This window comes from Sceloporus occidentalis, unplaced genomic scaffold (assembly GCF_023333645.1).
Source record: "Sceloporus occidentalis isolate IW3139 unplaced genomic scaffold, rSceOcc1.0.p SCAF_207, whole genome shotgun sequence".
Classification (NCBI taxonomy): Eukaryota; Metazoa; Chordata; class Lepidosauria; order Squamata; family Phrynosomatidae; genus Sceloporus; species Sceloporus occidentalis.
In genome coordinates this window covers 1,075,120-1,100,835 of record NW_028317187.1, presented here as the reverse complement: position 1 = coordinate 1,100,835, position 25,716 = coordinate 1,075,120, and the positions used below count along the sequence as shown (strand labels likewise).

At 38.1% G+C, this 25,716-nt stretch overlaps 1 protein-coding gene across 1 annotated transcript in view; it reads right to left on the bottom strand.

Annotated features, from left to right (window-relative positions):
• Nucleotides 1-8,538: 8,538 nt before the first annotated feature.
• LOC149277656 (leucine-rich repeat-containing G protein-coupled receptor 4-like) overlaps nucleotides 8,539-25,716 on the bottom strand; it is a 44,518-nt gene continuing 27,340 nt past the window's right edge. The window contains exons 4-18 of the mRNA XM_089502639.1: nucleotides 25,538-25,609; nucleotides 19,757-19,972; nucleotides 19,126-19,197; nucleotides 16,348-16,416; nucleotides 16,102-16,173; nucleotides 15,781-15,852; nucleotides 15,380-15,448; nucleotides 14,631-14,702; nucleotides 13,881-13,946; nucleotides 13,558-13,629; nucleotides 13,003-13,074; nucleotides 12,430-12,555; nucleotides 11,282-11,403; nucleotides 9,918-9,998; nucleotides 8,539-9,809 (exon numbers count right to left, since the gene is read on the bottom strand). Coding sequence (XP_089358765.1) covers nucleotides 8,539-9,809; nucleotides 9,918-9,998; nucleotides 11,282-11,403; nucleotides 12,430-12,555; nucleotides 13,003-13,074; nucleotides 13,558-13,629; nucleotides 13,881-13,946; nucleotides 14,631-14,702; nucleotides 15,380-15,448; nucleotides 15,781-15,852; nucleotides 16,102-16,173; nucleotides 16,348-16,416; nucleotides 19,126-19,197; nucleotides 19,757-19,972; nucleotides 25,538-25,609 — 2,524 coding nt within the window. The remainder of the gene's footprint in view (nucleotides 9,810-9,917; nucleotides 9,999-11,281; nucleotides 11,404-12,429; nucleotides 12,556-13,002; nucleotides 13,075-13,557; nucleotides 13,630-13,880; nucleotides 13,947-14,630; nucleotides 14,703-15,379; nucleotides 15,449-15,780; nucleotides 15,853-16,101; nucleotides 16,174-16,347; nucleotides 16,417-19,125; nucleotides 19,198-19,756; nucleotides 19,973-25,537; nucleotides 25,610-25,716) is intronic.

Here is a 25,716-nt window from a genome sequence, read left to right as displayed (position 1 = left end):
CCCCTCCCAGAGCTACCCGAGGAAAAGAAGCAACCGTCGGGACGTTTCCATAGCAACGTGTAATGCTGCCGGAGCGCGGCTCTATGGCAACTGGCGGCTGATGGAGTCGGTGGCGCTGTGTGCGGGGAGGGAGGGCAGACAGGCAGACAGGCAGACAGGCAGGCAGAGGGCTGGGGGCTGGGGGCTGGGGGCTGGGGGCTGGGGGCTGGGGGCTGGGGGCAAGGGCAGACAAGCAGCAGGTGCGCACTGGCCTGCCCTTATTTTGCATCTCCTTTAGTGCTCACATTCCATTATATAAACAAATTCTTGGTGCTCTAAATGGTCACCATTAATCCTGAATGATGTATATAATTTATATACATTTTATATATTATACACATACATACATATATTTATATATATGCCACCTACACACACACAAAAAGTTTAAAAAAAAAATAACATTTATTACTTGAATAATATCAGAAATTATATACATTAACCCATTATACTTGTCAGATTAATAATTTGTAGCAATGTCGTTCAATTGGTCAACAGTCAAAAATCTATAATTTCAAGATTTCCCTTTTACAATAAAATTGTAATTATTCTTGTCCCAAAATAGCTTAATATTCTGCTGTCATGGTAACTACAATAACTTTAGGTTCTCTCAATACAAATATTTACTTAAATTGTTGTTCTTTTTTGTCCTACAAGAACATTTTAACAATGCGCCTGTAGCTTTTTCATTTGTTCTTAAAGGCAATAAAACCTGTAACGCAGAATAGATTATAATATAAAAATCAGTAATGTGCATGTTCTAACAGTTTTTCTGTGACAAATTGTTTAAGGTCCTCTTGGGATAACCAGGGGATCAGTGATAAATCCTATGCTAGGTTTCCTATTAAATGTGATAATCTTTTAAGTAGGATTCCCACAAGAATGAATATGCTGGAATATCTCACAACAATTAGTTCGACGGTTGAACAATGTTATATTTATTTATCAAGGAACTTAACAAAAGGCGCTAATCACACTGGCGCCGCAGTTAGAATACCTAAAATCCCTTTGGGTGTGTAGAGCAATTTGTGTGATGAGTCTTGGTGAAAGATACTGTAATCAAGGGAACTTGATTGCAAATCCAGAAATAAGAATATCGCAATATTTCTACAGAAACTCAATTCATAAGCGCATCCCTTAAAGGAACAGTTACGCATTTTTTAAGGACTCCTCCTTGATGTGTCCTCATGGTGGGAAGAATGTATGTGAAACACTATGTGGAGCTTCCCGACTCTACCCTTTTCAATCTGATCCGTAGGCTAGCATGAGATCATGCAAGACAGATCCAGTCCTGAACTCTAAGCAATGTCCTGCCTTAAGGTTTTATACCTCATCCTAAGGGACATATTAACCTTGGGAGCTGCCTTAGGTCTGGTCAAGGGCAGCACCCCCAGTTTCCCTCTCTATGGTTGTAGTCCTCGTGTGGAGCAGCGGGATATTCACGTCACGTTCTGGAGCTCCATGCCTTTGTAATGAATCCTGCAGTGTAAATATGCCAGTTTGGACTGAGTAGTGGCGCATCCTAGGGGCAGACCACCCAAGAGAGCGTTTGCAGCAATGGGACTGCACCGTCCTAGGTTCTAAATACATCACTGCTCAGCCTTACAAAATATTATTATATATTGTTTAATATAGCACTATTATATTCCATAGCACTGTACAATGGGTAGGAAGGACAAGTAGTACAGTGAAGGAAAAAAAAATATTTGATCCACTGCTGATTTTGTACGTTTGCCCACTCACAAAGACATAATCAGTCTATAATTTTAATGGTAGGTGAACAGTGAGAAACAGAATAACAACAAAAAATCCAGAATAACGCGTTTCAAATAAATTATACATTAATCTGCATTTTACTCAGTGAAATAAGTATTTGATCCCCTATCAATCAGCAAGAGGTCTGGCTCCCAGGTGTCTTTTATACAGGTAACGAGCTGAAGTTAGAAGCACTCTCTTAAAAAAGTGCATCTAATCTCAGCTTGTTACCGCTATAAAAGACACTTGTCAACAGAAGCAATCAATCAGATTCCAAACTCTCCACCATGGCCATGACTAAGGAGCTGTCCAAGGATGTCAAGGACAAGATTGTAGATCTACACAAGGCTGGAATGGGCTAAAAGACCATCACCAAGCAGCTTGGTGAGAAGGTGACAAAAGTTGGTGTGATTATTCGCAAATGGAAAAAACACAAAATAACTAACTGTTAATCTCCCTCTGTCTGGGGCTCCATGCAAGATCTCACCTCGTGGAGTTTCAATGATCATGAGAACTGTGAGAAATCAGCTCAGAACTACACGGGAGGATCTTGTCAATGATCTCAAGGCAGCTGGGACCACAGTCACCAAGAAAACAATTGGTAACACACTATGCCATGAAGGACTGAAATCCTGCAGCCCCGCAAGGTGCCCCCGGCTCAAGAAAGCACAAGTACAGGCCCGTCTGAAGTTTGCCAATGAACATCTGAATGATTCAGAGGAGAACTGGGTGAAAGTGTTGTGGTCAGATGAGACCAAAATCGAGCTATTTGGCATCAACTCAACTCGCCATGTTTGGGGGAGGAGGAATGCTGCCTATGACCCCAAGAACACCATCCTCACCATCAAACATGGAGTGGCTCAAGAAGCACATTTAGGTCATGGAGTGGCCTAGCCAACAACATGAGTGAATGATTCTGTATTTACAGCTCAATTTAAATGTGTTGGTAAACAGGACAAAGTAATTTTCTGTTCACCATACTAGAGGATCAATTGGGGGTTATTTTGCCACTGAACATCTTAATTTCACACATTAAGTGAGTTTGTATTTTTTTCAGTATGTATAAGCACATGGGCTGATTCACATCCCAGTTTTATGTTGTTTCAAACTGGATTCCACATGGATTTGTTCACCTCCTTCCATCTCATTGGCCACTAGAGCTGGCTGAAATTTATTTTCTTTATCTGCAGCAGTGTTGAGGTTTTCCTACTTCTTTATATCCACTGAGAACTATACCTTAGTGTCCCTTTTGAAGAGGAACAGTTTCTATTTTGAACCAGCGACTCTTTCCTGATGTTATTCAAAATCGTTGGCAGACTTATTTAAGTCACTATTGGCAGGAGTAGTTCCAGAAGACTGGAAGTTGGCATCAGTAGGTACTGCACAAAAAAGGTAGCAGAGAAGACTCGGCCAACTACACACATTACTTCAGTGATTGGAAAATTATGGGAACCATGCTAAAGGAAAGTATAAGATAATAGATCAGAGAGGAGCTGTTAATATCACCTATCTAGATTTTAGTAAGGTATTCAACGGTGTCCCCCATAGTCTTTGGGTTTAGATGTCAAATTAGTTGCATGGATAAGGCAATGTTTAAGTGATAGGAGGCAGAATGTTGTAGTTAATGGTGTATATTCAGAGGGAGGACTTGTTACTAGTGGGGTACCTCAGGGATCAGTATTGGGACCTGTACTTTTTAATATTTTTACTAGTGATATTACCAGAAGGTCTTAATGGTAAGGTAGGTCTTTTTGCAGGTGATACAAAGATCTGCAACAGGGTAGATCTTTCAGATGGAACAAGTCAAATTACATATCATTTGACTAGTTTAGTATGATGGTCCAGAATCTGGTAGCTTCAGTTTACGGTTGCTAAATGTAAAGTAATGCACTTGGGACATAAAACTCCTAAGGCAGAATGTAGCATCGGGGCACTGTTCTGTCAGGGATGTAGAAGTAAACAGACAATGCAATAGAGTGTTGGAAAAAGTAAGGAGGAGCAATGCTAGAACAAGATGTCATAGTCTAAAACTAGAGCGTCAGAGGCTTAGAGGTAATGTAAGAAATTTCTACTTTACTGAGATAGTAGTAAATAAATGGAACAGTCTCCCAGGGGAAGTGGTGGAGGCTAATACAGTGAGGCATGTGATAAAGCTATCCTAACTATGGGACCAGACCAAGGTTTGAATCTCTTACATAAGGAAAAATGAGCAGACTCGATGGGCCAAATAGTTTTTATCTGTCATCACAGATAAACACAAATACCCTCATTAAGTGGGGAATCGAGCCCCACAGAACAGATGAAAATCACCTGGAAGCTTTTATTCTAGAAAATCACAGCTAAATGATTCAATCTACACAGGTTTCTTGTTTTTTTTTTTCTGTTTTGTTTAAGAGATAATTGCTACATATGCACCTGCTCCACATTCATTGTTGACTGAAAAATGCTTAACCATTGACCAGGTGGAATTGAGCCAAGGTCAGCATGGTTGATAACACACAAGAAAGTGAATATGAACAAAACAACCTACAAAAACACATCTAACGCAGGTCAGTAATTGCTTTAAAAGTCAGGAGCTGACATTCCCTGGAATGTCGTTTCTGAAATGCCATGGCATGATTTTTTAAGATGATCATGCGTTGCTACATTGTGTAGGGTGGCACAGGTTCAAAACAGGAAAATGTCCTATAAATATCAATACATATCACATTATGCTTTCCTGGTTATGCACAAACCATCAGTTGTGTCGGTAGTCAAGACTGCTAGTAACCTCACATTTATATAATATTATGTATAAAACAGGACAAGATACAAACAAAATAACTGGGGTTGGGGCATTATAAGGGTCAATACTGGCTTCTCCAGCGAAGAGGACTGACTTTGCCTTGAATAATGCATAGTTCAATGGATAGAGAATCACACTGAATTAACCATGCATCATGCAGGACCAACCAAGGCCATCTTGCAGGAGACACACACTGGGGTTGACCCATCTTAATGCAGCAAATTAAATGGTTACTGCAAACCTCTCCATTTAGTGCATAAACCTTTCTGCTATGGGCATTTTCATATTCACGTCCAGCATGTATTCACAGCTTCATGTTTTCCCCACCCAAACAACACATAGGCTGCCCCTTTTGTCTACTGATTGAGGGGTTGTTTGTGCCTGAGCTGCAATGAATTGACACATTAAACTGAAAAATGAATCAGTTTCACTCAACTTTTGAGAATCGAAGATAAGCTATTATGTCAGGGCCAGACTGGGAATGACAGGGTGGTCTTGGCACTTTAAGCCGATGGATGACATAATGATGATGGCTGAATACGAGCTACCGCATGCTACGCTTTTATACTCATGCAGCTGTGCCCATCAACCCACAAAGTTCATGCTTCGATATGGCTCTCAGAGCTTGGCACTTTTTGCATGTACTCATAATTCATTAAAAGTAGAAGGTGAGTTGACGAGGTGAGTCGTGTTTGAACCTTGCAGGGTGAGTGTCATTGATTTTGTAAACCTTTTGGCGAGAGGACGTCACTAAATGTGCCACCATATCGTCCTGAGTTCAAGTTTGGGCAAAACTACTGTGCTTTCGGTGACATCCTCTCCCCCAAAGTTGACGAAGATTGAAGAGGGGGGACAATATAAAAAAGACAGAAGATGAAGAATGAGATGCAGAAGTGGTTGGGGGAAAATGTATTGAAACAAAGAATGGGAACGAGTGTGAGTGAATGAGAGCCCCACATATTTTGTACGAAAATTCTGAGCTTTTTGCCACATTTTCATCCGTTTCATATGGGTGTTGGGCCTCGCTTTCATGGCTTTGTACAAATCGCCAAATACCCTCAAAATTTGGTATATTTGCAATTTGTATGAATCCGAATGCAAAAGTCTAGTAGAGGTTAAAAGGGAAGATGAGTGGGATACAAATCAAAATAGATTGTAGAAAAGACAATGGACATATCAAAATGTATGTATAAAATAAATTCTGGCATGTTTGTCATCCCAGACACCTCTCTTTAATAGCAATTTTTTTTTTAATCAGCTTCGATATATGGAGCTTGCATGACACACTTAATATTTTACTTATATCCTTGGAAGTTATCTGACCTCTTGGTTATGTTGGTCAACGTAAGCCAACATCCCCAAGGTTACTTCGGCATAAGTATTATGTAAAACAAGCAGATTGGCCAGATTTATATTGTAAACAATTTTGTGGCGACGGCAGACTAAACAAATGGTTCTTATGTACCAACAAAGTAAGTGTTACTGTGTATATGATGCCAAGGCTTTCTATATTCAAACTCCATTTATCACGGAGTGCCACCTGCAAAAAAAGTCATATCAGAGCAAACTCATCCAAAGCCACTTTAATACACAAAAAATTATTTACTTGTTAATATTCTGTCATATAAAAAAAAATTACAATATACAGAGTATAAACCCCTCCCATGATTGATATACAACAATTTTTTTATCACAGAGATAATGTACAACAGGGTTTATTTACAACGCAAAAAAAAAAAAATGTATATCAACAAAATTTATTTTGCTACTGGCAGCCATTATAGTTTTAGGAGGTAGCTTTCATTGACAAAATAAACCGAAGCCATTTATCCCACCAGGCGCGCTCTCGAATAATTTACAGTACAATATAAAAAAAGTATATACAGCTGAATTTGTAAAACCATATTCTAGCTTCACTTTTAGGAAGGAATGTCTCTAGAGGAAAAACAGGCATGTGGAAAAAAAAAAATCAATAAATTGTGCTTCATTCGTACATTGACTTCTTACATTCAACCGATCTGGCAGTTAGAGAAAAATTGTAAGCGCTATTATTGGATTTGTCATTTACAGGTCCCGAAGTGAAGAGATTGTAAACGAAAAAAAAAAATGAAGTATAGAATTTACCTTATTGCTAACATTCAAAGCTTGGTTCTGGTATAGAAAATACCGGATATGCAGTTAAGTGCTCATAAAATGAAATAACTGTATGAAATTTAGATTAGTATTTATCACACAAACCACGGATAAAAGAGACCGGAATTGTGAGGTTTATAGATGTACATATAACCAAGATGATCTATATGGTCCTTTTAGACCCCAATTTTTTTTTCCAATGTTATATGAACACCCTTGGCACAACAAGAGTAGTAATCTACATCAGATGGATTTGTTCCTGACTATATCAACAAAGAAAGATCAGAAACAAAACTATTTCATATTTTAAAGAGGTTGTAAATTTAGCAGAAGATGGTAACTTTTAGGACACGGCTGTGGTAAGCGTGACTAACTGGCAGATATAAATCATTGAAAAGGAATGGCTTTTAAATGGTTAAAAGCTAGCGGAGGTTGACTATAGTTGTAGATTTTTCCAGGATTCCCTCTCAATGTTAGGAACTGTAGTTCATATGGTAACATATGGAAAGATTGGCGTAACATATTCATACACGCAGATGCATCACTGTAATTCTCTGTAGCACACTATTTAAACATAAGTTATAATTCGATATCAAGGAGCTTTTGACAGTGTATATAACATATGCCTGCATATATGGCCACATGCATCTGTATTATGATGCAGCCAAGCCCTTGATACTGTTACAGTCCAGATAAGATACTTTCTGTCCCCATTCAATCCCTCGGATGAGGGTTAGTGTCTACTGCGTAGACTAGAAAGCGTGAACTGATCATTTTACTAAGCCAGCGTGCCAAATTTATATTTGTGCCTACATACTTCCAAACCTATTGGCTGAACTTGCCTCCTGACTTCACAGGCCATTTCGTGAATACGATCCAAGATATTAGTTATAAAGTTAGGAAGATAAAAGGTTCATATCCGCTGCCCGACTGTAATAATGTATGATCCGTGTCCTGTTAGCCACTTGGCCGAAGGACTCTATGCCGCTATCCAGAGGGTTTGTAACCCGTTAATGACAAACGTACACGTACGGGCTCAAAATGCATTGTTTCCAATGGGTTTAGGGAGCGCCCATTGTCCTTAAAGGGTTAATACAACTCCTCCAACCTTATAATTGTATTTCTCATTGTAGTTGTCAGCTCGTGTGACATAAAATACTAGATCACTTGTACTCTGCTTCTGCCGTTTGTTTTGTATTGTTTTCCTTATTCTGTATTGTGCAGGTCAACGCAGCCCGTGTATTCTCAGGTTTTGTTTATATGGTGCTAAGACAAACCAGACATCTGATCACACTATCACGACTAAGGGAATATTCCGGTTTGCTTTTAGGCTTGCAGTATATTACCTGAGTTACTAAACAAGAAAAGAACATGTCTGATAATTTGCTGTATCAAAATACAGCATTCTAAAAATAATAACTGATGCTACATTGCAAGAAAATGACAAAATATCCCTCGGAACAAAGCTACATTACGAGACAAGACACACATAAAATGACATGATTCTGTATAAAAATAAAGGCACCAAACACTGCCTTAAACAGATTAGAAGGCAGATTTAGGTACAAATTTTGGTTTACAAGTTATTTCTAGTAGGGGCAAACACTGTTTTATCTGTCCACGTCCCTGCAAGCATCCGGCTGGCAGGGTACGGTGCAATGCCCACCGCGCACCTCACGGAAACAGGAAGTTTAGCTTAGAAGTTCCAGAATCCTTCTTATAAGAGACGTGCTTATAAAAGTGCTCCCTTGCCTTTAGGTCATGACTAAGTTGTGCTCTTTCAGGATTGCTATACTCTTCACAGAATTAAGTGCAGAAAGGTGGGTTCAGTCTTTCATCCTTGGTATGTTATATGCATATCGAACCAACGGAAAACCCCGGCTCTGATAAAAACAAGCCCGACCACAGGCTTGTACCTGATCTGAACTGTCCGACACAAAAGAATCTTCCTCGTCTGCACAATCTGAGTGAGCGGACTGCGTGCCGAAGTCTGACCAACAGTTCTCAGGTCGTTGGTAGGGTACAACTGCCAGGGTTGGACAGCTTTGAGATTTGATCAAGTGTTTACAAGTAGGAGAGATCTTTAGGAGACAAGACTCGCAGTAGTCACATACTGCGAAATTGCCTTGTAGGTGTGTGTACATGCCAAAGTCATAGTAAAAATCTTGAGTGACCCTCTGAGCATTTGTGGAAACAGTGACCGAACCACTTTTCTTAGTCAAGTGCCATCTCAATAGCTTCCAGTCTTCCTTAAATTTGGGGTTGAAGAAAACATATAACACTGGATTGAGGCAAGCAGGCAAAGGAAAAAATATCATGGTGACAGACTTCATGATTTCAGGACTAATGGAGATTGCAGTTATCAGTGGAGCGAAGGAGAAAAATGCCACCGGGCAAAAGAAGATGCAGTTGGTGAAGATCAGCCAAGCAACATGCTTTATCATGCTGGACTCTGCATTCTCAGAGAGGTCTTCTTTCTCTAGGGAGCAGTACAGTTTCATGTAGGTTATCACCATGATGAGAAAAGCACACGAGTTAAGAAGAACTAGAGTTACAGTAAATCCTAAAGAAGGATTTTCCCCTGTAGGGAAAGGCAGACAAAGAGGAGAAGCGGAGAACTCTCCAACATGAAATAATGGCAGGCAGCCAGCAGCTACAGCAAGCAGGAACGCCACAAGTGAAGCCACCTTAAATTTCTTTAAATGTTGGCTCTTCTCTTTCTTAATGATATCCTTGGCAGATAAACTCCGTTCAATGGCTGCCAGGGTCAGGAAGAAGATGGCACTCTCTGAAGCAAAGATTGCAAGGAATCCAGCCACTTTGCAACCATTGCCCGTCTCCCACCATATGCCAAATTCTGCAAAGCGTCCCCAAGAAACTGTATCCAGTACGGTCAAGATACCAGTGTATACTCCCATGAAAAGATTGGAGATGGATATCAGGCCAATGAGGAGCATGGACGAGGACAACGAAGAGCAAAAGGAAAATATAGTCAGGATGACAATGAAATTGAAGATCACAGCGCAAAGGAAGATGAACCACACAGTAAGTCTGATCATCCAGCTACCGAGGAGGTATTCACATGGTTTAAAGGCACCTGAAATGAAAGAAAATTCAATTATACATTTTCAGAAATTATATGACATTATTTGAACAGAAACTGTAAGAATACAGAGCAAAATCACACATTTGCTATTCAAATCACCTGTGGATGGATTACAGTGAATAACTGTTTGAACGTGTTCTTTATCATCTTCTGTGCCGATGTAATCTGGATCAATTGTACCTATTGAAGAAAATAATTGTTAGAGATCCACGGGTTTTTCTGCCAACCATCAAAAGCTTTTATGATTAATTATGCCTTGTAATAGAGTTAAACCAAGGAGAAACCAACACTCCAACTTCATATCCAGTATTATCATGTGAAGTAATCCCTTACAATACTTCACGCGTTCAACAGAACACTTGATTTTACCAGAAGTGGAATCTTTAAGTTCATTTACAGAATCCAGTACAGTTTAGCCCAACATCACAATGGTATATTTCCATATTATGGTTTGTAAAGGTCCCACACCCTTTAGCTATGATTTTGGGAGAAAGCTCGATGCAACTTAGGCTAAATCCCTTCGTCGTTTACTCTTGCTTTCATGTCAATGTTTGAGTTAAAAAAAAAAAAAAAAAAATGCTTTCAAAAGGGAGGAAAAGACAGAAAACTGTGCCTCGCTATTCACAAAAATATTCCAGATTGAAATGAGCTTTAAATCCTTTTATTGCCAAGGATGCATGCCCTTCAGCATAAATGTGCTCAGCAAACATGCTGTCACACCCAGTGTTCAAACGATGATCAAAAAAAGAGTGACATGAAAGAAAATCAATGTACCTTGAGCAGAATTAAACAGAAATCAAACATAATTTAACGTTACATGATATCACTCTTATATAAGTAAATATGTTTCTGGCTCTACAGTTGTGTAGCTGGAATCTGGTGTATGTACATATACTGAGCCTTTGGACGCCACCTGCTCAACACCGTGTTACACGTTATGCTAAATATCTACAAGACAATGACAACCTCATTGGCCCAGAAACCAAGGCCACTGCGCACAAAATGCTTACTTGTTACATAACCTGGCTTTCAGTTCCAGCAGAATAAGTAATATTACAGAAGTATTATTATTATTATTATTTTTTTTTATTTTTTTTTTTAATTACCCAAGAGATCTGAAAGAGGGTTCTTCACGTTTTCAGCTTTGCACACAACATCAAAAGGCAGGGTAGAAAAATGGAACACGTTAATGGTCTACTTATCGAAAGGCCAAAATAGTTTGGGTTCCATCTTCTAGTATTTACTAAAATGGTTAAATGACCAAAATCTGAGCCTTCCGGGTAAAACTTGCCACGCTAACTAATATAAAAGCTTCAGCATAACAAGCTCCCTGTGAGTTTAACGAGGTGTCAGCTCTGGGCAAAATACGTGTTCTCCTGAAGATTCATTTTATAATGCCTTGGACGTGAAGGTTTATTTTTAAACACAAAAAAGAAGTCACCCTCTCCATATTTGAGAAATACCTTTCTCATGGTCCAACAGAAGCCTCTGATACTTGGAGGCATCATCATCAGTAGCCAAGTTCAAGTAGGCATCACAGCCAGAAAACGCACAACACTGATAGGCATATGGGACAGATACAGAACTACAAAAAAAGTGAGAAAAAAATATTGTAAAACTGTAATCAATTTTCTAATGATATGAAATGTTAAAATAAAAATGCAAACTCCAGTATAAGACGGCCAGATGGTTTTATGGACCCTAACATCAAACCGAAGCAAGAAAATCACACCAGCAGTTAAGTCGTCACCGTCGTAAAGAGACACATCTTAGATCCAGAAAGTCATTTTTACAAGCCTTGTTATTATGCCTGTAGCACGTCTGTGCATTTTTAACCACAGTTTCAAGGAAACTGTATTGCCAGCGTCATATGACTTCCCGCGGAGTCCTTTTAAACTACAGTATAATTTTGTAACAGTTAAAACAGAAATTTCATTTTATGGGATAGTAAAGCCTTCCATTATCAAGTTATTCTTTGACGCTGGCAGCGTTCCAGAAAGTTCAGACAAACTAGTCTTGAATTTCATTTTTTTTTAGCTGCCTTTAAAAATAAATGGCATATTAAAAGCTACCCCCCAATGCGCTAGAATGTGGGTACAAACTTTGTCCTCAAACTGTACCGAGGCCAAAACCTGCTCAGATAACTCTCGTACATTTTTTTTCTCCCTAAGAGGTAATGTTAACCCAAAAATGACATGTTAAAGAGCAGTCATTGTATCCCAGCCAGGGCCTGACTGGGGATGACGAGGCGGCCCTGGGACTATAAGGCCAATGGCCGCCAAAGTGCCGGATACGCGGAGCCCCATGTTACGTTTCTATGGTCGCAGTCAGGCATATCCCAGCCAGCAACGTATCTGCCACTGGAGCTGCACATCTGCCCTTGGAGACAGATGGCCAGTCCGGGCCTGATCTTAGCCGTTTGTAAATCCACCAACTTTAACACTTTACTATCTATCCCTTTTAGAGAGGGATACAAGCCATACAAATGGATGGACAGAAATTGAACACACGTCTTAAAGATGGAATTTTAACCACGTTACAAAATGCAATATTAACTTAAAATATACTATAACTTTATATGGGCCCATATAAAGATCTAAAGACCGTTTACCGTAGTTTCAACAAGTTCTTAGACGCCAGAGATTCTTTTAACTTGGAGTTTCCCGTCAGTTTCAGCTGGTTCAGTCCATGGAGTCCTTCGGTTGGAAACGATGTCAGGTCATTAAAACTAAGGTCTCTGGAAAGATCAATAAAACGATAGTCATTGCGACAGTATCTTCAGTCTAATCCCTCCTTTATTGTTTAATTAATTGAAATAACCAAGGAGAGAGTCTGGGTTGTGTTTAGAGTCTCTGTTCACCAAATGTTTGGTCTAAGCTCCTAGAAAAAAGGGGCAATTAGGGGGGAAAAAGAGGGACGAAAAACACATATCTCTAGAATCTCTGTAAATGTTACATACTCTTCAGACTAAACCAATTTTAAACCTTCAATTGTCATTCTAACGTCAATTACTATACTTTCGAGATATTGTACCCAGAGGGATCTTCGGAATTACGAAATACTTTCAGAAAGTAATCCTCTTAACGAAAAAAAAAAAATGACTCCACAGTAATTTCATCAAATTACAGACCCTATTCCTCGGCTGAAGAGGCCATAAGAGGGGGGGGGGGGAGAAATTACTTACAGATTCATTATTGATGTGAGTGTGATGAAGGCTTCATTGTGAATTGTTTGGATCAAATTTCGACTTAGATCTCTGCAATTATTAAGAAAAAATAAATCACTCATTAGTACAGCGATATCGGTTACAATATCTCAACTACTTGCTCTGCTTCCTTAATCTAATACAATTTCAAGTAATTTTCAATGGCTCAAGACCAAGCATCTCAATATCTTGTTTCTTAATAGTGTAGTTGTGTTTTTTCTAAATATTTAAAAAGATAACTCCGAGCAGAACTCGGAGCGGAATGATTTTATACAATTGAACATTTCTAGTATACAATATGATTAATAATAAAGAAGTATTCACTATTTCAAATGACCAGTATTTTACAGCGCAGCTAGAAGAAATTTTAAAAACTATAACGTTGAGGCTAAACCAAAATTTGAATTTTTGACTGATCGGTTTGGATAACTTCACAAAAAAAAAAAAGGTTTTGGGATTATTTGAGTTAAATATTCCAGCCACCCATCTTTACATTTCTTAAAAACTCTTAATAACCAAAGGATTTGTACTTACAGTATACGCAGAGATGTAAGGCCTTGCAGTGACTTGTTCAGAATTTCTTTGATTTGATTATGCTGAAGATAACTAATTAATTCAGAAAGAGGGGAAAAAAAAAAATACAAATAAAAATTAACACCCAACACGCTATTATTCCCTATATTTTTATAGAGTAAAAGCAGAATAAATATATGAACAACATACTTGGAAACTCTGTATTTGGCCCAAATTATTAGGCATTTTTTACTTTAATCTTTATGGGGCAATTAATGCCGAGATGTGCAATTAAATCAGCAGTTAATGGTATCGCTTTTGGGAAACACAATTAGTATACTTACACCTCCTTTAAGGCATTGCAACCTTCAAACCCATGGAGCTCGGTGATCTCATTATAGGACAGGTCCCTGAAGGGGGGAAAAGCAGGGTTTTCTTATTCTTCAAGTACAGCGTGGCTGTACCTACATATCACATTATAAGAAATAATGTCTAGCACGTATCACACAGATAATAATGCATGGGAAAGTTACCAGGTGGTTTTAAATGTAATTTTTTTGTTGCCAATGTTGAGCAGATAAGACCTTCACAGATCCTCTACTTCCTGAATCACCAAGAGTTGAAGGTCTTGCTGGCCCTGACAGTTTTCGCTAGCTTTGTACAGGAATCACCATCATAGATGTTCCAAAGTTCAATGTTGTGACTTTGTCCATGGTGTTCTCTATCTAAAATCAAGTCTACCACCTTGCCTGTCCATTATCCCTGAAGGAAAGACTCAGATCGCCTTGATCTCGTCTTAGATTCAGGAGCCATCTGATGCATGTATTAGCCTCTACTACTTCTGATGGGAGGCTGTTTCATTTATCTACCTCCCTCTCAGTAAAGTGCAAGATGAATTACAGAAAAGGTGTTAGAATTCTATCTAAATATTAAATACTGTGGAAAATACCTTAAATTCAGGAAGTGAACAAAATTGCTAAAATCTCCTCAAACTAAAAAAAAGTTTTGCCTTATGCCCTCTGAATTTTGTTTTACTACAAAAATTTAGCAAGAGGAATGAAAAGTGGAAGCAAGAGGATTATATGTGAACTTACAAAGTTCGAAGCATCTTCTGCTCTTGGCAAAGCTTCAGTGGAATACTCCTTATCTTTGTGCCTGTCAAGGTCCTGTAAAACATATCAGACGTGTATATTTAAACAAGATGGAATGATAACAAGTAGAAGGATGCAGTGCAGATCTGCTGTGATTTCATGCTGACTGCTCCATTAATATGATGACAAAACACAAGCATTCAGACAAGTGAATGACATCAGATTTTAAGTGGATGACAAAATCCCTACATGGGAACTTCTCAGGTTTGACTTGGAGTCTCCAGGTGAAGCTCTGCTTCCCCGGGGTCTTCCCTCTTCCTCTAAGCAGGACAGCAGGGCTTGGTCACGCCACTTCTCCTCCTACTCCCAGCCCATTTAAAGCTGCCTGAGGCTAGTCCCACCCATGTGCATGGGTAGCCCGCCTCCATGCTCTGCTAGCCCTGCCCCCTTGGGAAGCCATTGCCCTAGAAGTGTAGCCTACTCTGGGACAGATCACAGCTAAACGTTTACAGCTAGAATATACTTTTACCAATGTATTTACTACCAAATGACCTCATTTATCTCGCTTGATGACACATTAGCATGCCTTGGGGAGAATGTACTGGGATAGAGTGCTTGCCATGGCCTTGTACACCTGGTGGTGCCGACTGACAAAAATGTAAATGAGTGCAGCACAGCTTAGTTTACTAAAAGAAAGTGCACAAAAGTTAGGGGGAAAAAATTTGGCTTTGCAGCCTCTTTAATAAACTTACAGACTTTCTAGGTTAACAGTTCCTGTCAAGTTGGGAAACCAGTGAACATTACTTGCTCCTCGAATGACCCTAAAAGACAATTTATTAGAATCAGCCTTGAAAACACGCATAGTTAGGAAAGAAGATTCTGTCAGGCCAACATCTCACTCACATCATTCAACAACAAATGACAAGATATGAATACTGAAAAATGAAAAAAAGCGTAACATTAAAAATGTGGTTGAAACAAGTTATCATCCAGAAGACACGCTGCCTAAGCTGATCTACCATAATGACATTTTCCTCAACCTTTCGAAGGTCATTGGTTCACCCTGGAGTTAAGCAACTTAATTATAGAAAGTAGACTGCTGTGTCAAGTACCTCACTTCACACATTGTAGAAAAGGGTAGACAAGTACTTACAAGAAGTGGAGGTCTGATAAGTTCCGAAACGCTGAATTCCCAACGAAAGACAAAGGATTATCATACAAATGTCTGAAAAAAAGTCAAAAGAACAGTTCATTAATGGAATGGCTCTACAACAGTAAGCAGGATATCCTGGCAGGAGTGAGCATGACCAAAGAAGTCTACTAGTCAATGCTTGATTCAATTGAGAACCTTCTCAAAATGAATGAGATACATTTTTGAACCCATTAAATTTGATTTCTTAGAATACTGCCAAAACACGTACATATACTTTTATAATAAATATAGAGTTCAGCTGATGTCATTAGTCTCACTTACATAGTTTTCAACAATGGATTTCTCTCAAATGCTCCATCAGGGATGGTTGTTATGGAATTACTGTGGAAGCTCCTAAATAAAACAATTTGGGAAAATAAATTTAAACAACGCACCAAAAACATTTTCACAAACAGCTTATATATAGTATATAGTCAACATCAATTAAACCATTAGTACAATATTGCTAAATTGCCCCCTTGTCCACACCCCTTGCCCCCCCCCCCAAAAAAAACCAGCAGTACTTACAATTCCTTCAAATTGTGCAGCGACTTGATGGCATCAGGGAAATCAACAAGGTTGTTATAATTGAGGTCCCTACAACAAAATTAAGAAAGCCGTTATCTATGAACGATCTTCTGCAGAACGTAAATGTATGGCAAATTGTAGACGTCAGCATACCAGGGAACTTCCCAGGGTAGGCTACTCGGAGCGCTCCCTTTTATGGGGGAGTGGCTTTATGAAAGGGGTGGGGCTTGACACGTCGGGATGGGGTTGGTTGACCTTAAGAGATAGAAGACAGCAAGGGGTAGGTGGGAAGTGGGGGGAATAGGCGTGGCCAAATGCCCACCACCACCAGGAAAATAAACTGATTTGGAGACGCATGGAAGCTGGGCTTCATCCAGAGACTGCGGGTCAAACCTGAAGAGTTCCCTGGCTTTTGGAAACGCTGAACTTTCTATAACATTTGTAGAATAGGCTATTTTGTAACCCAAAAGTGTTTTTTTTTTTGTTTTTTTTTTAAAAATATTTCCCTAAAATGTTTTATCCCTACACATGGCAAGAAACAAAGAAAAAAATCCACTAATTTCGAAGGAAAACTGTTACTGTGACTTTTTTCACAGCAGACATTCCTATAATTCTGGCCCAAAAAGAAGATCGTGTTCTTCTGGTTACTCCATTAAGAAGAGATAGTTTCATACTTATGGTATATCGCTATATAACAAATACATTTAGTAGTAACTTTAGTCGTTAGAAGTTTATATCAATATTTCAAAGTATGTAGCTCCAAAACTGTGACTGTGATCGTTCAGAGAAGGAAAAAAAAGAGGTGGAGGAGCTAAGACAGAAGAAGCCATTTGTTTTTTAACCTCTAATCCCCAGAGCAGACTGGCACCGTTGTGGAGTGTTTACTGATGATATCAACAAGTCTTTTTGTTCTTTTAGTGATAACTATATCAAGAAAATGTATGTTCAAATGTAGTTATCAAGGCTATTGCTATGGTTATGCCATTTGAAAGCAAACAGTTCTTGTGTAAATACACACACTATTGTATATACTTTTGTAAGAGTACAACAAACAACGCCATCCATGTGAATCGATAACGAAAAAAAGAAAGAAAAAATAAGGAAGGAAGTTGAGGTAGATATGATTATGTGTAAAACAGGCAGGGTTTCCAAAGAAACGGTAAAAACATTTCTTTAATCTATTTTTAAAAAGCCATTTAATAAATCATATCTAGTTATCTGTTTTTCTTTGCTAAAATATATATTTCCCAGCATTCATATGGCCTCTACTCCCAGATGGGCCGCTTGTTGTACTGGTGCAGGAATAGGAACAGGGTTTTATGGCTGCCCAAACTGCCCCTTAAAATTTATTTTAAAAAATTCAGTGTAAAATACATTGTCAACATAGTGTTCCTTAACTCTCTTAATCATTGGTAGATTTGTTAAAGTTTATAAGTATATGTGGACATCTGAATTGAAAATAAAAGGTTGCATAATGTATAATAAAAAAGTAGCAATAAGGACAATAAACTGCCATTATAACTTTAGGTTTCCTATTAAGATTGTACGATAAAGTTGTTGGAGTTGACATTATTTCCGCTCCTCTCTTCTGTCTTCCATCTTTACCCTCCCCAAGCACCTTCTCCCACGCAAAATAGCTGTGTTTTCAACTACAATGTTAAATTTTAACTTGAAAGGAATTAAAAACTCTATTTTTATTGCTACTCCCTCTACTATCTTATCAGTGATTAATATTTCTGAATCAGCCTAGAAATTGTTGCTTGGTAATAGTATGGGTTTGTAAAGCCTCTCCGATACTCCCCTGTAATCCGATAAGATATAGCCCTACGTCTGTGAATAGAAGGATATGAATACAGATATTCTTAAAACTTGTCCCATGTAAAAAAAAAAAAAAAAAAAAAAAAAAGTTCAGTGTAAGGTTTTTATTATAAGGATTAAACCCACCTTTCAATGAGCAAAAGTAGATTTAACAATTTTGGGCTTTTGAGGAACATGCAACTAAATCATGTTATATTTGATTTTTATAAAGGCAACTAATTCAACAAATACACTTCCACCTTCACTAGAATGTAGTAAAGCTGCCTTCTGTGAGGCATGGTAGAAAGGGAAATATGGCTGCCCTTTGGCCACCGGCATCACATGACCTTCCGGTGCTCATTCATAGAAGCCCCGGCGGAAGTGCCACTGGCTGCCTCCATTAAGCACCAATCAATCTGAAGCACGGGGGACAAGTCTAGGAAAGCACTGGTAAGTCAGGGGAGGGGGCTTTAAAGGACTTTCTGGAGGTAGTGGCATATAAGGGGTTAAAAGGAATATCAGGGAGGCAGAGTGACATATAGGGGGTTAAAAGGAATATCAGGGAGGCAGACTGGCATATAGGGGGTTAAAAGGAATATCAGGGTGGTAGAGTGGCATATAGGGGGGTTAAAGGGAATATCAGGGAGGCAGAGTGGCATATAGGGGGGTTAAAGGGAATATCAGGGAGGCAGAGTGGCATATAGGGGTGTATAAGGCATATCTGGGGGGGCTGCCTCTGCCTCCTGAATCTAACACAAGACCTTGGGTCTTCTCGGTTGTCAAATTCTGTTTTTCTATGTAAAAAAAAAATAATTCTGCCCACTTCCTGTAAGTCTTCTCGTTAAAAGCATTAAACCATTTCTTAAGGCATATCTTTGCAAACCCTACAGCAACAAAAGCTGGAGTGGGAGGGAAGCATTATTTGGTCACACTACATAATCATCACCACAGAAATCAGATTATGCATTAAGTATTACTTACAATATTTCCAGGTTATCCAAGCCATCAAAAGCGTGCGTTCCGAGAGTTTTTATTTTATTGTTTTGAAGATGTCTATATTAAAAAAAAAAAAAATGTAAAAAAAAATGTTGGTAACAGTTAACCCAAAATAAATATTGATGGTATAAACATTTGTAAGACACCAAAACACTTTTTTTTTTTTTTTTTTAATTACAGCACTGTACTATATATTATAGTATTTTGTTTTTATTGGAGCCAATATTAAATGGACAAAAATGAAGAACCGACGTGGTCGGATAAAAACTTTTACAAAAATTGCCAAGAATCTTTGTAGCAGAGATAACCACAATCTATAATTATTTTTGCGTGTTTTATTTTAATTGGGAAGAACACATGTACTGTCAGTGACGCTTTGCAGTAGCGACAAGAAGGCAAAACTTTAATTAAAACATTTTTACTATGGGATAAAAGCTGTTCCTAGTGTCGCAAACGGTTTGTATTTTTACATCTGTTGTAACAGAAAACAGGAAATGCCAGTAGTAATGGTGGTCTGAAAGTACTTCATTACTGGCGGGTGCAGGGTTTTAAGATTTATATATATTAGTCCTGTCTCCATGGAACCCCTAATAATTCTGGATAGATAGATACTTACAGAACGACAAGGCTTGAAAGGTTTGAAAACGCATAATCGGGGATGTGGGTGATTTTGTTGAGCGCCAGGGTTAAAGCTTGAAGAGATGGGAGATTGCCAAGTGGCCGAATTGGGACCTCTGTCAAGCAGTTGTCATCTAACCAAAGATGGCGAAGCTGCACCAGACCTTCAAAGCTGTCATCGGGAACCGCGTCAATATGGTTTGCATCTAACCACCTGCACGAGACAAACAAGATGAACAAACAAAATCAGAACAGCTTCCTTTAAGGACACCAAATCCAGCTTACTGGATACAAAAGAGAACATGCTCAAGTACTCAAAATAAGTATTCAATCAGAAGACAAACTACTTCCTACCAAAGTATATTTAAACAGACTGAATACTAAATATTAAATCAAGCCATCAATACATTGAAATAACACCGGGTGACTTTGGCGTGTGGTGGTTCTTTATTAAAAGTCGTATTCAGCAGTCACACACCTTTGCACTGTTTTTGCTTTCAAAAACCAACGTACACAATTTAACTTCTATGACATCCTGAAATCTGAAAACAATCTCAGCAACCGGAGCAGACTTTACCAAGATCTCCTAGAAAGATGATTAATCTACGTTTGCAACAAATGAATTTGAGCTTTAACGTGGATCTAAAGAAAACACAATGGTGCGTAATTAAAATAGCAATATACACAGTATAAATATACTATATGTAAACAGAAACACACCTTATGTGTAGAATATTGTGAACTGGGGACAAGGCGGCACTGGCACTTTAAGGCCGGTGGCTGCCAATAATATCCGTATAGCCGACGGCTGGATATGAGAGGCCACACACAATGTTTTATGATGGATAGTATGGCTTCATGGTGGCCAAAGGCCCATGATGGCCATTGTGGGCCTAGTTGTCAAGGCTGTCTGAAAGTCCTGTTTTCATAATCTTCATGAATATTTCTCCCCCATTGAAGCCTTTCTGCCCTGTTGATTAGTTCAGACGGTCTTTGTAAAGATGGGTGTAGGGAGAGAACACCAGGCCAGGAAAATGGTTAGATGCTAGCTGTGCCACAGGCTGCCACCGATCTCGGCTTCCACGAGCTTCGCTTTAAAACCAAACGCTTCCAACTTAATTTTAGTGAATTAGTGACAGAAATAGCTGCCCTTTAAACTCACTCATCCAAAGCTATCCCGTTTTAGGGAATTTTAAGTTACAAAAACCCATGTTGCAGCCTGAGGGACCAATGATCCGTTATTCTGAAAGGTCAATTTAAATAAATAATAAAAAGTCAATAGGGACTTTTTACAGGTCACATCTCAAGTCCCTCTGGCATGATACGGGTTAAACGTGAGGGCCAGACTCACTGTTATTTAAACAAAAAACACCTGCACCCTCCTGTCACGTTTCTGATTAATGGCTGCATTGCGCATGCATTAAGCTTCTCAAAACAATGGAGAGGGAGAGACAGAGAAAGATTGATCGACCATTTCCAGATCACTGATCCTACGCCTGAAAAACGAAGATAAAATGGGCAACAGTCACAAAAAATGTTTCTTCCTCAAACAAAAAAGAAAAAAAAAAAAGCCGTTCATAGCGATTTTATTAATGACTTCACCGTCTCAACGGGAAGACAGGTAAAAGACTTGTTGCCATATTGTCTATACCGATCCTGGAGCCGATTTAAGGCAAAAACATTTTTATAGCGGCTGATGGTCGGTATGTTTTATTAAATAAATCTGTGAACCAGTGTTTGTACTCAAAAGCGGTCCACTTTCACAGATTAAAAAAAGGTAATATATATAATGATATATAATATGGTATAGCAGATTCATTTCTGAGGGGTATTTTTAATGTATACTTAATACGGTTAAATAAAAATAAATCTCTCACCTTAACATGACAGAACGAATTACAGATTTCTCCAAGAAAATCTCCAAATTCAGTTAGGGTTATGCCACATGATGTTAAATATTATAAATATTTATAATATATAATAAATGTATATAAATAAATTATAAATATAATAATTATAAGCATAGTCCAAATACACAGCTTCCTATTTCCAGTAAAAAGTTTAATTAGATTAAAAAAAAAAAAAAAATGTTGACTGTAAAATCAACATAGCAGAAATCTCATTTTAGCACAAAAGGCAAAGTCTCCTAATAAATTAAAAAAATATATATATTTTTATTTATTTTATAACAGGAGAGGAAGAAAAAAAACAAACAATGTAATACAATATTCTATTTTAATATAATGTTAATGCTCACATGTTCACAAAGTAAAAACGGAATAAATACAGAGTATTACCGGATACTTAACTTCAAGTAAGTAGATAACATGCAAAATGTGTGACCCGCCTAATGATCTTCTAAATTCATTCCCAAAATAATGATAGAAATGATTTTTTTTATTCTTTCAAATACATACAGGGACAATACCAGTCACACTCTGATGACCCGTTCATTGATAGGACTGTCCAAAGAACAAGCAGTCATCCATTCAGACATGAAGAAATTAATTTTCATCTAACGCAGTAAAAAGGGTTCTGCGCCGTAAGGGCAATAAAGATTTATTACCCGCAGACAGTGCTATGAGTTTCAATAGATCCCTTAAATATGGGATGGATCATTTTTTTCAATGAAAAATGTTCAGGATGTGATTGGTTATGAGGACAGGAATAGCTTGTTGATGAAGTGCATAATCGGATGCCATTTTGGAAAGGGCGTCAGTGTATGGGTTTTTTTGCTTCCTTCATGGTCAGCAGCAAGGTTGGACTTAATGGACTTGTGTTTTTTCAACCTAAATTATTATGTAGCAGTTTCGGACAAGAGTTGGGTAAACGAGGAATAGAACCTATAAGCCTCCCTTTGCTGAGCTTGAATAAACTTGTAAAGGAAAAGAACCTTATCTAGAAGATTCTAGAGTTTGATAACCGACAGAGTACACAAACATACCCTACATACGTGTGTCTCTCATCTACTAAAAAAAATGGAAATGTATAAAATAATCATAAAACGGCAGAACTCAACAATGTAGATTGAGGTGCTAATTTTCTTCTACATCAACTCACTTTTCATTCCGTAACAAGTTGCTTGGGGCTTAGAAAAGCGTCAGCATTATTTTTACAAGGAAATAAGATATATTCTCAAATGCATTATTGATTCAAAGCTGTGACCTGAAAAATGACTTCTTGAGTAACCGCACCTGCATGCCACTTACCCAAAGTAAATAAATAAATCCTGTATTGATGAATCATTTTTGCCAGTGTTAGGAGTACAGAATATTTAACTTACTGCGTGCCAGAACAGATTGCAATGCAATGAGAGATCATCACCGTGCCCGCTATGGGAGTTAAACAGTGTTACACTAAAAATCCAAGGATTAAAATGACCTAAGGCTACATTGCGTGAACTAGAAAATACCTGTCTTTCTTTTGCCATTCCAGATTCACGAACCTCCCTTGAAGATCAAACGAAAGATTTTCCGGTGGAATAAATCCTTCAAACATCAACAAAACATCTCTATTCTTTCCATCCGCGAATACACAAGAAGCTACGTCAAAATATATACCGAGTTTGCAAAGTCAAAAGTACAAGGAAAGATATTCAATTTCTACAGCAAAGAGGCTTGTGGAGGAGAAGGAGAGCAGGACCGTGACGTTTGGGTCAACACTGAAGAGATGGGACCAGGAGTCAGTGACAGCCAGTTAAAGCTGCTGGTCTTATTTTAGACAAAACATTGTACTAAAAGCTACAAAAACCTTTACTAGCGTTTCCGTTTATATAACAACCTATCAGTGTGTGTGTTTGTGTCACATGACAATAAAGGGTTCCCAGGAAAATTATGACTAAGGAAAAATCTTACCCAAGCAAGAACTTCTTCCATGAAGTGTCTAGATACCCTGCGTACTGTACAGGGATTAAGTTTGTAGTGCCTGGATATGTCTGTTAACTCTACATTGGAACACCTTGGTATCCATTCACGAAATCAGCTTTAAGCTGATGAAGTACAAATAGATCATTCTCCTAAATAAAAAGAGTTCAGCCAAATCATAACATTTTGATTCTTCTACATTTTACATAAATAATCGGAAGAAAAACATACTCTAATTCAGAGAAAGCCTCCCTAGCTTCTTCGTTAACATATTTAATAAAGGTAAGGCACAGCGACAGTAACAGAAATCCACAAAACCGAATTTCTAAACCGACTATTTATGTTGCTTCATACTTTTAATTTTTTGTTTGTTGCCGAGTTAAACAGAAGTATACTCTTAATTATTTCCATTGTATATTCAACTGAAACCTGGCATGCCACCACCTAGCTGTGCAAACACTACTTTCTGTATGAGGATTTGGTTCAGCAACCTGGTAGGTCTCATGGAATAGACTACTACGTGCCAAACCTACCAACCTAAAAATGTTGGCTCGACATTCTTCAAAAACATTAAAAACTTTATTTTCCTAAACAAAAGCACCTTTCAACAGAACATGTCCTCATAGGACACAAGGGGCTTCGAGGTGTTCAGAAGAGCTGATGGAAACACATTTTAAGGAGTCACATGAAATTAAAAGTGGATTATTGCCTTATTAAAAATTGTAATTAAATGTGTAATGGAAAAAAACAAAGCATGGCGTGTCCCTTAAGGAAAGTTACATTGGAGACATTGTGCATTAATTTCACCTAGTGCCAACAGACAGGACCATGAAACATTTTAAAAATTAGGTACTTTGTTGACGTTCTTCAAGGTTGTTTAATTAGTCAAAACAGTACACAGCAGATTGAAAGTAGACATAAGTCATCGGTTCCTAAATTTGGATCCAGTTATATGTAAATGCCACACACACACACACACACACACACACACACACTTGTATTGAAACACTGTGTAAAACTGAACTGAACAGCTACACAACTATGTAACTACTTTTACAGATTCATTTGAAAGCTCCTTGTGACTAACCACCTAGTGACATTAAAAATTAGATTATTATCTAAATAAGAAGTGATTAATCATTTTTAGAATTCATTTTCCAATATTTCCTTTGAGATTTTTTTTTATTATTATTATTTGATAAATTACCCCTTTCCTATCTCCCACCAAACTATACCCATAGAATGTTTTGTGGGTTGTAGATACGTTCTGCAGTACAACGAAGGGCGGCCCTTACTGCATGTGTATAGAGCGTCCAAGGCAGGTACACATGTTCAAATGCTTGTATCACTTATAGGTTTAATAGGACTAAACCAGAACTGGCCATACATGAAATTATAGCGTATTAAATATGTGGTAAGCTTGTAGGTTTCTTCAGCTGCAGCGCAACGGTTTTATTTACTCTTCAAGATCGTGAACCCAGCCATTTAGGTCAAGACTGTGCTATAAGGACGGCTTCACTTTCACAAGATATTTATAAAAGTTTGCCACAAACGTATAAAAGATAATAATAAATTTAAAAAAAAAACCAAAGGATTTATGTGGTCAAGTAGAAGCTGTAGGTCCTGCTGTAGGAAGCCAACCAAATCCATTTTAGTAGACCCAACAGCTATGTGGGTTTAATGCTATACAACCCAATCAGGGGACTAACAGTCTGTTTTACACATTACAGTCCATTATTTTATGGATTTACAGCAATCTCAGAAACAAAATTTGATTAAACAGTAGAAATGCTCCCTTCCACCTTTCAATATTTTTGAAAAAATCTAGACAGTAATTAAGTTAGAAATACATTTTAATATTATTTGTACGTAATAATAAAAAAAAAAAAAAAGCGTTGTTTCAAAAAAACACTTACAGTGACTGCAAAGAAGCCAACCCCTTTAACGCTTCGCTTGGTACCGTCTTCAGTTGATTATTCTGAAGAGTCCTAAATGGGGGGGGGGGGGGGACACAATGTAGAACAAGAGACCATATTTAACAAAATATTGCCATTATGATCATTGACAGTACAATAAGTTTGCAAACTAAACCGTT